The following is a 14,262-nucleotide window of genomic DNA, read 5'->3' as shown; positions in this document are numbered from 1 at the left end:
GGAATGTACTTAATGCCACTGAAATGTACACTTTAAAATGGTTAAAATGGAAAGTTTTATGTGTATTTTACTATCAAAAAACAGACAACTGGGCTGGGTACCTTGAGCCATGCCAGAGATTAAACCTACTACTGTTGTAGCTACTATCCCCACTCTACTATTGTGACCTTCCATCCAGCCATGATCAATGAACAGTTGGCAAATATTAGAATTCTGGGTTATACATCTTCTCTTTAAGAAAACTCATGGCACAAAGCAGAAAGTCAATCAATATTTACTGTGAAATATTTGTCCTAATTTTAAGTGGATTCACTTAAAGTCCAGTTATCATCAAAATAATGAGAACTTTCTAAATATCTTTCCATTTTTTTAATGATAATATGAATGTGTATGTGTATACTGTATGGAAGGTTTCTGGAAGGAAACACAAGAAACTGCGATGGTGGCTTTCTGAGAGAGGGGAGTAGAACTGGAGTCTGGAATGAGGATGGACTCGCTTTTTATTACATATCCTATTGTACTATTTTGATTTTTTTAAACAAAAGTGTTGTTTTATTATATTTTTTTAATTTACAGTTTTAAAAAATCCGGGACCATAAATCAAGTGTTGGGCATTGCCCACTAACTTCTGGTAAAGCTTTTATATTTTTAGACAAACACAAGATCCAAAAGCACTTGAAAACTCTCCCCAGAAACCTGACATCCTAGAACTGCGTCCAATATACTTGGGTGGTGGTCCTTTGCCAAGTAACTTAACGGTGTAATTTTTCCAGCCTAGCTCTGGCTTCTGAAGGTAGTGTCAGGAGCGAGGAAAAAATGAAAAATGGATCTTCAAAATGGAGCAAAAGCACAAGGCAATTACTTTTCCCCATACATCCTTTTGTACCTTTTTCACGTGTGTCCTGTATACGTATTTCCTTTGTCTTTTTTTTTTTTTTTTTTTTTTGGCCGCATTGTGCGGCTTGCGGAATCTTAGTTCCCCGACCAGGGATTGAACCTGGGCCACGACAGTGAAAGCACCATTCCTAACCACTGGACTGTCAGGAAACTCCCTGTGTTTCCTATTAAAATGTTTAAAATTGGATGGATGGGTAGATAAATGAAAAGATGAATAGATGAATACAGAGTAAGGAAGAGTGAGAGTTTGCTGTGTCGAGAATATTTCAAGTAGAATAATTAGCCCTGACATCAACCAAAATAATAAACATAACTGTTTCTTGAAACTTCATCTGGGTATTGTGGGATGCTATTTCTGAAGCACTGATGAACAGTGACATACTACCTCTGTTACTCAGAAACCCAAGAAAAACCCATAAGCCACATATTTGGGCAAGTTTAAAACCCAGAATGTATTATTCTCCTAATATCCAGGATATTCTCTTCCTGTGCTGCAAAAAAAACAGAATAAAAGCAAAGCAAAGAAACCAAACCAAATAAAAAATTGATTTTTCTAAAGTCCAAGGCTTAGCGAATAAGCTCAGAAGTTGTGACATTTAAAAACTGTGCCACAAAAAAAAAAAAAAAAACTGTGCCACAAACCATGGCAGGGGCCACTGCCTCTGCTACACACGTGCCCCATGTTGCAAGGGGCATCAGGCTTTTCATCTTTAGCGCACTGAGGTCTGAACTATCTCAAAATACTGCGGTTGCCAACTTCTCCCCAGAGCACCACTTTATTTGCTAGTTTAAACAAATCAGTGTAGGCAGGCGGTGGCCCATTACGTGTGTACTTGGCCAAGTTCGCTACGTGGGGCGGAGGGGGGTGGGAAGTGGGGGGCAGCGGGGAAGGGGCAGAGATAATTAGCATCTTAAAGAGCTTAGATTTCTTACCACCACAATTTCTTACCACCTGTCTCAGGAGTATTAACACTAGCCACACAGGCAGGAGCCAGGAGAAGCACCTCACCAAGAAGAAAGGGAAAGTACAAAGGGGTAAAATGCCTTCTTGGAATCTTTTAAATAAATCTGTTCATCATCGTTTTTTAAGAGAATTGGGAAATGTTAATGACATGGTGTTTATAAATAATAGCCAATATGATCACAAATAGCATGATCTCAACTAAATTAAAAGGTAGAAAGATATATTCAAATATAGGTGTATAAATATATAGATAGATACATATACATAAAATATACAGACTGGAGGGCAATATAGCCTGTACACAGCCTAAAACCTTAAGTATATTCAAGCCTTCTGCCCTAATCCAACCTGAGAACTCACTTCTTCCCGCATTCAACCTATCTCTCCCCAACTGCAAAGGAGCGTCATCCTGAATCTTCTTCCCCGAAAAAAGACCCCATAAAACAGTTACTGCCACCATTCAGTGTAACCGGCTCTCACACTAACAAATGAAGGGCAGAAAACACTGGAAGGAAATGCACCAAAATACTAATGGGGTTATCTTTGCATGGCAGCATTGTGAAGTTATTTTTTCTTTTCTTTTTTCTTTCTTTTTATTTTTTGGTGTGTTCTAAATTTTCTATGACAAGATTATATATATGTACAACTAGAGTTTAAAAATTAGATTGAGTTATGGTTGCCAAAATATATCAGTATAAGGAGGGAGCTTCTCGGTGCCAGTAATATGTGTGTTGGGGTGAAGGGTGGTTACAGAGTATACACTTCACAGCCATTTGCTAAATTGTAAATGCAGGTAAGCATTTTTTTCTGTAGGTTTTATATCAAAATAAAAATGTTAATTTTAAAAAGAGGCAATGGCCTCAGCTGGCATAAAATATAATCTGGTTTTGGTTTGGTTTGTTGTTTTGTTTGCTTGGTTTCTTGGGTTTTTTGCATGTGAGCGGAATAGAGGAGGCTGGCCAGTGGCTTCGTTTGTGGAGGGGGAAAGATATTGAGAAAGTTAGTGAAAAACTGAGAGGAAGAAATTCAAGAATTCAGGACCCAGAGAGCTGAAAACGTTAGATGTATGTATCACAGGTCAGCTAGGTGGCCTGTATACAATATATCAACTCTTGCCTCAGTACTTTTTTTCTCTTGGAATAAAAGTGCCTACAGTCTGCCTTAGATGGGTGGTGAGGGTTAATGACTGACCTATAGTAAATACTTTGAAAGCATTTGTAGCAATTGATACAGCATGGGACATTTTTAATGCCTTATGAGAATTTCTTCTCAGAATTTTATTTTGACTGCAACCATTTTCCCACAACCATCCTAAAGCCATATATTTTGGAGCCAGAGGGAGAGCCATTCATACCCTGGATCCCTTGGGGTAAAGCCATTTAGCAAGACAACGATGATTTCTCTGAGATTCTTTGAGCTGGAAAGGTGTCTGTTTTCAAGTTATTCCAAGATCCCAAAGGCCACAGTTACTGAAGTCCTCACTTCATAGTCCCTTTTTTTAAACCAACATCACATATCTAGACTTAAATTTCCAGCATATTCACTGACCTGAATGAATTCTTAAAATATTTTTACAAATTAGACTATCAGGAGGAACTTATAAAATGGAAAAGAAAACTTAATAGCTAGTGAAGTGACAGGGACTTGGTGTGAGGAAAAAAAAAAATACCAGTTAGAGTTTCATCGCTCTTGGATGATAGAAATGTGTCCACCCTGAAGCTATGGTTCACTTGAGGAGTTCTCCCAAGGAGATTCCTGTAATACGAACCTGTGTGACGCTGCAAAAGTGCATTGTGATTTGTCCTGCACTTTTAGGGCAAGCGAACATGCAGATGTGTTTTAGATAAACGTCACCTAAAATTTCACCTATAATCCTAAATGATAACCATTTTATTGTCAGAATGACAAATGTAATATACCTAATCCAAACACCCTAATGGTGATGTTTATCTACAAAAGGATGGTGATCTAATAGGTGATGAACAGTACTAGGTATGACAATTGTTATTAATTTCTCTAGAGTAGTGAGTGTGAAAGGATGGACAAATGAAATGCACACACACACAAAACAACAACTAAAATGTTATAGAGAGAGGTGAGGTTTTCACATGCAGAAGTCTCTATGAGGATTAGAACAGAAAGGAATGAAAGGAAGTCACAGAAAGTCTATCGAATGAGGTACAAAACACATGAAACTTGGTATAGTGGTTTCAAAGTTCACTGAGGAACAGAACAAAAGTAAGTCAGAAACGACAAGGTTGAGCCCAAAGAAGACTGTGCAAGGAAAAATATCACTGCTGATTTAAAGTAGAAGGATATGCATCTCATCATTTTTGTACCACTAATAAAAATAAATCCTGAACCAAATGCTAGCCCAGCATAATATTTCAACTTTGCTGACAAGACTAATGATGCAGCCAGTAAGATCTGATATGTAATTATTGTAAGACCTCAAAGAGTTCATAGTTAAGCTAAATTCTAAGCAGAAATGATGTGTTTGGAGACAGGACATTAGTATTTAATGGAAAGACATCTGCAATATAAATTAGAGCAGGGACTTGGAGAAGAGTTTTTGAAAAATCCACAGCTAACTTGATATTAGCAGTTAAAGTTAAGTAATAGAGTTCAGTGGATCATCAAGAAAAATGAACTATAAATCAAAAGGCATTAAAATAACAAGGGTCACTAATTCAGTAGCAGTTACAGTGTGTAACACTCAAGAGACTAGAAATATAGTTATGTAGAGGTGGCAGAACAATGTTTATTTAGTCAGGGTTAACAAGGAATTTTGGATTTATACAATGCAAAAGAAAAACTTATTTTTGTGTATGTGAAGCTGTCACTTTTTTTTTGAGATTCTCTCTAGTTATTTTGTGTATATATTCAACAATCTTATGGTTAGTCCTTCATAAATACTGAACCCACCTTAAACCATATGAATATACACTGCATTCCAAAATGAGATGAAGAAAACAGTTTACATGTTATGTAGAGTGGCTTTAACTACATACTTTGAGAGTTTTTCATTGTTCTTCCCCATTACTTCAAAGACCCTCCCTCATTGTTACAGGTCTTTTATCAGTGACAAAACAATTTGCTCAAGTCTCCTTAAAATAAAAACTATCAAGAAGGAATCTAAATGTAACCTTGACGAGCTGTAATTCAAGAGATGTGAATCACTTTATACACTAATTCTAATATGTCCCTGAAGACTTCCTTATATGGTAACTTATGCATTCTAAGTCTCATGTTACTGAAAAATGTCCCTGTAAAAAAAAGAGCCAGATAATAAATCATGTCTAAGAATGTAAAAACCTTTAAAATTACATTTTCTCTACAATCTACAAAGGTCCATGGAAGAACAAAATAAATACATAACACAGTAATTCCAGAGATTATTTTGTATTTAGTCTTTTTAATGGCATGAAGGAAAATAACACAATGGTTTAAAAAGTCTCTCTGCATCTATCCAACAATTCTTTCACCAGAATTAATAACAGGAATAATTTACAAATAATTTACATCTTTCTTTGATTAATTAGGTCCTGTTTTTTATTGAATTTATTAAACCTTGAGAAGAGAACAGGCTCATATGAACTAAAAAGATGGAGAATATGAATTTGCAATGGTTCAAGATTTGGCAGTATTATATGAGCAACTTGAGAAGCACAGTTATCAGAATGTATAAAACAGTAAATGATAACGGGGAGTATATACATATACTGAATCAAACAGCCAAAGAGACTGACAAATGTAGTCAGAGGCTCTTCTGGCCCTGATGTACTGACTTTCCTGTCACAGGATTTTGTGGACACTGTTATATCTAGATACTACCAGCCTCTTGGTCTTCTCTCTCCTCTTGTCTGCTGACTCTTTAAGCTACTATGTGAGTCTAATCCAGGGGCAGCCTGAGCTTCATAAATTCACTTAATCCCAGAGAGAAACCTACCGTTTTCACCGCATCACTCAAAGCTTCCCACTGCTGGAATGGCATCGATATCTGGCTCCTTCGCCAGTGGTCATAGCGGGCTCGACTTGCTTCATTAGTCAAAATCTCCTTTGCCTTCTGAAGTTTCTGAAAAGTCTCCACTAGAAAACAAATTAAAAAATGAGCACTACTTTCCCGGAGGAGTTATTTTTAAACTCCCATACAATCAAACTGATCTCACTGAAATATGTCTCTGTTATTTACCAGCTGTGTAACCTTGGGCCAGTTCACTTCATCAAGCTTTAGTTTCCTCATATGTAAAGTGCATCATAAGGACAAGTGAGATTTTGTACGTAATGTACCTGGCTCACTGTTTATCCACTCCCTTTACTGAGCTCCAGTGATGTGCCAGGTGCTCTCCCAGGTGCTGATGACACAGATGTGAACAACAGACATGATCTACCTCACGGGATAGACATTTATAAACATTGGAAAAATTACAATCTTGTCTGCTAGGAAGAAAACTACCTTTTCTAGTGGTAGTGTGATAGAGGGTAATGAGCAGGTTAGAGGAACAGTGTAAATGAAGACTCTAAGCCCCCCCAAAAAAAAACCATGTTTATTTAGAGGAAGTAGAGGATGCCAATTTGGCAGGAAGACATGGGTCAGGGGAAGAACAATGAGGGGTGGGCCTGTAGAGTAGACAAGGGCCCGGTCACCCAGGACCTTAGAGGTTATGCTAAGGATTCTGGTCTGTTTTTTCTTGCAAGAGCAATGGGAAGCTACTGGGAGGTTATAAACACAGGAAATAACATGGTAGGTGGTTGATAAGTGGTAGCTTTGTCACTGATCTATTTGACCAGATGGCATATAATAGAAACTTTTCAAGACCTGTTGGAAACACTTCCAATATGTCTTCTGCTCCTCAGTGAAGTTAAAACTTTCTATAGAGCAGGATACAAGACCAATATACAAAAATCTATTGTTTCTATACATTAGCAATGAACAATCTGAAAATGAAATTAAGGAAACAATTCCATTTACAATAGCATCAAAAAAATAAAATATGTGAGGAATGTTAATGAAAGTTCACTGAAAACTATAAAACATTGTTGAAAGAAATTAAATATCTAAATAAATGGAAAGACATCCATGTTCATGGATCAGAAGATCTAATATTGCTAAGATGGTAATATTTCCCAAACTGATCTACAGATTCAACACAGTCTCTATCAAAATCCCAGCTGCCTTTTTTTTGCAGAAATTGACAATCCATATGCAAATACAAGGGACCCAGAATAGTCAAAACAATCTTGAAAAATAAGAACAAAAGTGGAAGAACTCACACTTCCCAATCTAAAACTTTCTACAAAGCTATAGTAAGGAAAACAGTGTGGTGGTATTGCCATAAGGACAAATGTAAACAAATGGGATATTGAGAGTCCAGAAATAAACCCCCACATTTACAGTTAATTGGTTTTTTTACAATTCTACCAAGACAATTCGATTGGGAAAGAACAGTCTTTTCTACAAATAGGCTGGGACAACTGGATATCCACATGCAAAAGAATGAAGTTGGGGCTTCCCTGGTGACGCAGTGGTTACGAATCCGCCTGCCAATGCAGGGGACACAGGTTCGATCCCTAGTCCAGGAAGATCCCACATGCTGCGGAGCAACTAAGCCCATGCGCCACAACTACTGAAGCCCACGTGCCTAGAGCCCATGCTCCACAACAAGAGAAGCCACCGCAATGAGAAGCCCACGCACTGCTACGAAGAGTAGCCCCTGCTCGCTGCAACTAAAGAAAGCCCGCACGCAGCAACGAAGACCCAACACAGCCAAAAATAAAAATAAATAAATTTTTTTTTAAATGAAGCTGAATCCCATATACAAATATTAACTCAAAACGGTCAAAATGTAAGAGCTAAAGTTATAAGAAAAAAATATAGAAGTAAATCTTTGTGACTTTGGATTAGGCAATGGCTCCTTAGATATAATGCCAAAATCACAAGCACAGCAGCAAAAGAAAAAATGAAAAATTGTACTTCATCAAAACTGAAATGTTTGTGCTTCAAAGAACACCATCAAGAAAGTGAAAAGACAAGACATAGACTGGGAGAAAATATTTGCAAATCATAGATCTGATGAAGGAGTTGTATCTAAAATGTATAAAAAACTCTTACAACTTAATAAAAAGACCAATACCTTCATTTAAAAATTGGCAAGGGACTTGAATAGACATTTCTCCAAAGATATACAAATGGCCAATAAGCACATGGGAAGCTGCTCAACATCATTAGTCACTGGGGAAGTACAAATCAGAACCACAGTGAGATACCACTGCACACCTACCAGAATGATTTTTTAAAAAGAGATAGATAATAACAAGTGTTGGTGAGGATGTGGAGAAATTGGAAGCCTCATACAGGTGGGATTGTAAAACAATGTTCCTGCTTTGAACTACAGTTTGGTAGTTCCTCAAAATGTTAAACATAGAATTACCATCTGACCCAAGAATTTCAACCCTAAGTATATACTCAAGAGAACTGAAAACATATGTCCACACCTATAAAAAACTTGTATATGAATGCCCATAGCAGCTTTATTCATACTAGCTAAAAAGTGGAAACAACTCAAATGTCTGTCAACCAATAGGTGGATAAACAAAATGTGGTATATGCTACAACATGGATGAACCTTGAAAACATTATGCTAAATGAAAGAAGATAGTCACAAAAGGCCACTTACTGTGTGATGCCATTTATATGAAATAGTCAGAATAGACAAATCTATACAGTAATTAGATTCGTGATTGCCAGGGGCTGGGCAGGGGGGAATGGGAAGTGATTGCTAATGAATATAGAGTTTCTTTCGTGTTCACAACAATTTTATGAGGTGGATATTATTAGTATTATTCACATTTTACATAGTCTAAGGCTGAAGGAGGTTCGTATAACTTGCCCCAAGTCCCTAAGCTACAAGTGATGGAGCCACAATTCAAACCCAAGTCTGCCAGGCTCCCCAACTGGGAAGGCTACACCTGACTGCCTTCCTGCCCCTTCCATTTTCCTGCAATACATATTACCCTCTAATCTCCACTTTCTCCTTCATCTCCAGGGATAATAAAAATCTTCCTTATTCATCACTAAGATCCAGGTTGTACCCTTGAGAAACTCAGAGTCTAGTAAGGAAGCAGACATATAAGCAAATCATTTCAATACAGTGTGATATAGAGAAATATAGAAGCAAGACTGGTTCTGCATGGGGAGTCAGGACATACTGTACTAGTTTTCTAAACACTTGGAGTCATCCTTGACTCTTCTCTTTCTCTCACATTTCATTTCTAATTCATTAGCAAATCCTGTTGGCTCTACTTTAAAATGTATCCAAGATCTGACCTCTTGTCCCCGCCTCCACTGCCATCCCTCTGGTCCAAGCCACCATCCTCTCTTGGCTGGATTATTATACTAGCTTCTCAACTGATCTCCCTGCCTTTGCCTCAGTCTATGTTCTACACAGCAGTCAGAGTGATCTTTTTAAAAATAAGTCACATAGGGAATTCCCTGGCACTCCAGTGGTTAGGACTCTACTTTCACTGCGGGGGGTGCGGGTTCAATCCCTGGTCGGGGAACTAAGATCCCACAAGCTGATCCCACAAGCCGCACAGCCCAAAAAAGAAAAAAAAAAAAAAGTCACATAATGTCACTCCTCTGCTCAAAATTACTTCCATTTTGACTTTTCATTTCTCTTAGAATTAAACTGAAAATTCTTACCATGGCTACTAAGTCTGACATGCTCTGCCTGCCCTCTGCCCCTCTCTTCCTTCTCTGACCTCATTTTTTAAAATTATTTATTTATTTATTTATTTTTGGCTGTGTCAGGTCTTAGTTGGGGCATGCGGGATCTTTCATTGCAGCGCATGGGCTCAGTAGTTGTGGCACTCAGGCTCTCTAGTTGTGGCGCACGGGCTCAGTGGTTGTGGCACTTGGGCTTAGTTGCCCCACAGCATGTGGGATCTTAGTTCCCCAACCAGGGATCTAACACACGTCCCCTGCATTGGAAGGCAGATTCTTAACCACTGGACCACCAGGAAAGTCCCCTCCTATTCCTCCTATTTTTCCCATCTCCCTTGCTACAGCCATAGTAGGTTCCCTGATGTTCCCTGAGTACACCAAGCACACTCCAGCCCCAGGACTTGGCACTTGCTGTCCTTTCTACCAAGAACACTTTCACCCCAAGCACTCACATGACTTACTTCCTCCAGATGTCAGCTCAGATGTTGTCTTGTCGATGGAGTTTTCTCTGACCATGCTACATAAAATAACTGCCCACTCCATCAGTCCCATTCCTTTATCTTCCTTGCCCTGCTTTACTTTTCTTCATAGTACCCGCTGACATTATATATAGTTATTTGTTTATGATCTATCTCCTCCATGAGAATACAAACCCCATGAAGGCAGAGACTTTGTTTTGTTTCTGCTGCATCCCTTGTACTAGAGCAGTGTCGTAGGTGCTCACAAAGTATTTGTTCAATGAATGAATGAGTGAATGCTTCCAATTTGGATGTGAATATAAAGATATTCGTATAATGCTATTCCCTGAGCTCTAAACACCAAAGAAATGACACATGCCCTTAAAACATTTTGTGAATTAGGCACGTTTTAATAGTATCAATGGGAAAAATAATTAAAATTATCCTGATGGTGCTTAAAAATACCTCATGGAAAGTAGTCAATATCCTCTGAAACAGAAGATGTTAGGGCAAATGTACAGTCAATACTGATGGTACCACCATACCAATTGTGAAACTACTGAAATACTTCTGTACCTCAGTTGGTACAGAGCTGCTGTTCCTGAGCTCTACTCCCCCAAACACCACGACTTCAAGTGTTCCTCCAGCAGCCAGAGAAACTGCCAACCATGGCAGGGCACCTCCAGGACCCTGTCCAAAGCTGGGCAGCACAGGTACGTAATAGGTCATTTAAGATCACTGCTGGAGGTAGTAGCAATTAACAGATTAAAGGGAAGACCCTAAAGATGGGGTTGTTAAAAGCTAAGGAAAACAAACACATAAAAAACATCTTGCAATAGCTGCTAGCTCCAGTGAGTAATCCTTCCTGTTGCTGACGACAGTGTAAATGTCCCAATGTATAAATGAGGTGTCACTTTTTCCAACGGGATAAAAAGCTCATTAAATTATCACCATGGATGCACATGCCAGTTACTACTAGAGCAGAGGTTGTAAAGGTTTACATTTTTATCTATGATTCACCTTCTGTTTGCACATAATTGTTGGCCTCATTTTCCAGAGTTTCCGGAATGAAAGAATTATTCTAATATCAATCCCTCAACAGCAGTTGATAAGCAGAAAGCAAAAGAGACCTTACCTTTCCTGTTAGGTGGCCTTTTCCTTGTTCCATACCCTTCACCACATTTAATAAAAATGAGTTTGGATTTATATTTGTCCTTTAATATATCAGCTAATCAAATGAATCATACAAGATAAACATATACCAGTTCTGGGAAGAGAGATCTCATTTTATAAGCTTATACAAGCAAATGATGATGGAACATTTAAGAGACATTCTGATTTAACTCCTAGGTCTACTTTGAAAATACAGAGGTTCTTTTAATTCATATTTCATAGTATAATTTGTATTATTATTATTATAGCCACAATTTAAATGTAGGCCACTTACAATTACTTGAGAAATAATAATAATAATATGATATCAGGGAATGCTTTGAAAACAATCTGGAGGAAAATACACCAACTGTTAATAGTGGTTGTCTAGCAAAAAGAGATAAGAGCAGACTTTCACTTTCAACATTATTTAACACTGTATGTTATTTTTATTCCAAGGGGGAAAAAGCAATAAAGAGATTTTAAAGTAGGAAAACATTGAAACATTGAAAGATTTCAGTTAGTAAGAGACAAAGAGTTCCCCTTCTTCAAATATTCAAATGTCTTTGAAGCCTGAAAATCAATAACAAAATTACCATTTCACGGGTCCTTAATTTAGTTTGAAATCCCTTTCTTCAGGCTCAAGAGAAGTTAATAAAGCATCGGTCTGAAACCATTACTGTTATGTGCACATAGGACTGGCATGAGTACCAGCCAGAGGCTTTTGATCTCAGTAACACGATTTCTATAGCACAACCAGTCCTGCCTACATCACCCACAACTGCAGAGCAAAGATCTCTAAAAGCCTTAGATTTAGATTTTTTTTTAATGAGAGTGAGAACGATCTAATGTTTACTTACAAAAAGAAAACTATCCCATTTTGTTAAATTTTTATCTTGGTATGCTGCATAAAAACAAGAAAAGAAAGTCCACTGACTCATAATTGCCAACATTCATTGAGTTCTTCCTACATGCGAGATACATCATTTAATCCTCACAGCAGACACATGAAGTAATAATATGCTATTAGTCTACCCATTCTACCTAGGAGTATGTTGAGGCTCAAAGAGGTTGCCCAAAATCAACTAGCTCATAAGTGGGAGCTAGGAGCAATCCAGACAGACAAACCTGTGTTCATATCTACTACTCCGTCATGCTACCAAATCAGTCATTTCAGTGGCAGTGGTTGAGACTACATTTAGCAAACCAAAAAAGTGTATATACAAGTTTGATTTCTTCTACCTGCAGTTGTTCTAAAGGCTTAGCCTTTCACCTTAATGAAATATGTTTCAAAATCTGTCCTATATATTCTGGATTTCAGTCAAGCTAAAATCAGCATCAGGGTGAATTTTTGTTTCACATTTTAAAATATTTTTATCAGTAACCTTAACCCTTCTCCAAGTGTGTAAAGAACCACTTAAATTTTCAGAAAGCCATATTAATCCAAATTAAGTAAATGGATGCTTAAACAGATTTCAAAGCAATTTCTACCCAAAGGTTGAATCATCTATCTACTGCAAGCCTGACAAGGGAAGATATTGATGTCTGTGTACCTTTTCATTTTAAACAATATTTACACAGTCCAGTGTTTCTCTGAACAAGAAGCCTTGAGGTAGCCCATACATGAAAACCCCCAACACTATGGCAACTAGAATGGCAATGATTGCACAATGATTCATCATGCATCCTGAATAGAAATTGTTTGCTGGGACAGAAAAACAGCTCAAAGCCACGCTTCACTGGAGAGGAACCCAGTTAAAGAATAATCTGTGGTGGTGGGGTTTTTTGAAGTGTTTATCAAATTTTTATACTTTTATGCTAGGACATCTATCTTAATATTAACTCTAGTTTAGAGAGGTAATTCATATGTCTCCTACAGAAATGTTCACGAATTCATTCTTTCACTCATTCAAGAAATTATGTGCACAAAGTAGCTGTCCTCCATGGCAGGTGCTGTGCTAGGTGCAAGGCATACCACTTTGAATGAGATAAGCAGGAAGCCAGCCTCACTGAGCTTCCAGTATGACTAATAAACAAATTGTCAACAAGAGGACAATATGATACACAGTTGGCCACCTGACTTGTATGTTGGGTGCTCTGGGGCACACGTAAATCCCAGAGGAAGTGATGGCTAAGCTGAGACCTGACTCAGGAGCACGACCCAACCAGTCAAAAGCAGGGCAGGGAGGTGGGCAGGACTCGGGGATGTTCCAGGCAGAGAACGTAATAGGTATAAAGGTCTGAAGAGTGGAGAGCAGGGCACATGAAGGAACCAAGGTAGTTGTGAGTGGCTGAAACATGGGGTTGTAAGCATGGTGGTGGAGAGAAAATGAGGATAGAGAGATAAGTGGGGGGAGCACAGCATGAAGGGGCTTGTACCTAAGGGCCCAGCAATGGCAAAGAATGAACTATTGCTACACGTACAATATGGGTAAATATCACAGACATAAGGTAAAGCGAAAGAAGCTACACGCAGAAGAATACATACTGTATGATTCCATTTACATGAAATTCAAAACTAGGCAAAACTAATCAATGATGATAAAGATCCAAAAATGGGAGAGGGTGCTGACACTGAACAGGAAATGAAAAGGGACTTTCCCTGGGGTGGTGGAAATGTTCTACATCTTCATCTGGGCAGTGGTTAAACTGGTTATATGTGGACAAAAGTTTATCAGGTTTACACTTATGATTTGTTCACATTGCCTTAATAAAAAAGGGGAGGGACTTCCCTGGTGGTCCAGTGATTAGGATTCCATGCTTCCACTGCAGGGGGCCTGGCTTCAATCCCTGGTCAGGGAACTAAGATCCTGAAAGCCATGTGTCGTGGCCAAAAAAAAAGGAGGAGGGTCAAATGAGCAGAAATAATAGTTAAGTATCTAACAAAAGATGACTTCATACATTGGAAAATGACTTGTTTATACAAATCAAAGGGATCAATGATTTCTAGAGGAAATTAATTAAGAGATTTACGATAAGGGAAAATTTTTTTTTAATGAAGAGGGTTTGGGTCTTACCATTTGTGAAATATGGAGTTATAGACAGGTCTTAATCATAATATTTATCTT

The 14,262-nt window shown here is 38.1% G+C and overlaps 1 protein-coding gene and 1 pseudogene across 2 annotated transcripts in view; one reads left to right on the top strand and one right to left on the bottom strand.

The window, feature by feature from the left end:
- The window catches only part of LOC309642895 (large ribosomal subunit protein eL21 pseudogene), a 528,492-nt pseudogene that overhangs the window by 322,538 nt on the left and 191,692 nt on the right, over positions 1-14,262 (top strand). The window lies entirely within an intron of this gene.
- Positions 1-14,262, bottom strand: part of DNAJC12 (DnaJ heat shock protein family (Hsp40) member C12) — a 36,661-nt gene that overhangs the window by 6,690 nt on the left and 15,709 nt on the right. Inside the window, exon 4 of the mRNA XM_082424669.1 lies at positions 5,811-5,950. Within this exon, the coding sequence (XP_082280795.1) occupies positions 5,811-5,950 (140 nt within the window). The remainder of the gene's footprint in view (positions 1-5,810; positions 5,951-14,262) is intronic.

This window comes from Balaenoptera physalus (genome assembly GCF_965194825.1).
Source record: "Balaenoptera physalus genome assembly, chromosome: 14".
NCBI lineage: Eukaryota > Metazoa > Chordata > Mammalia > Artiodactyla > Balaenopteridae > Balaenoptera > Balaenoptera physalus.
The sequence above is the reverse complement of the archived record's forward strand: the minus strand, read 5'-3'. Positions and strand labels throughout refer to the sequence as shown.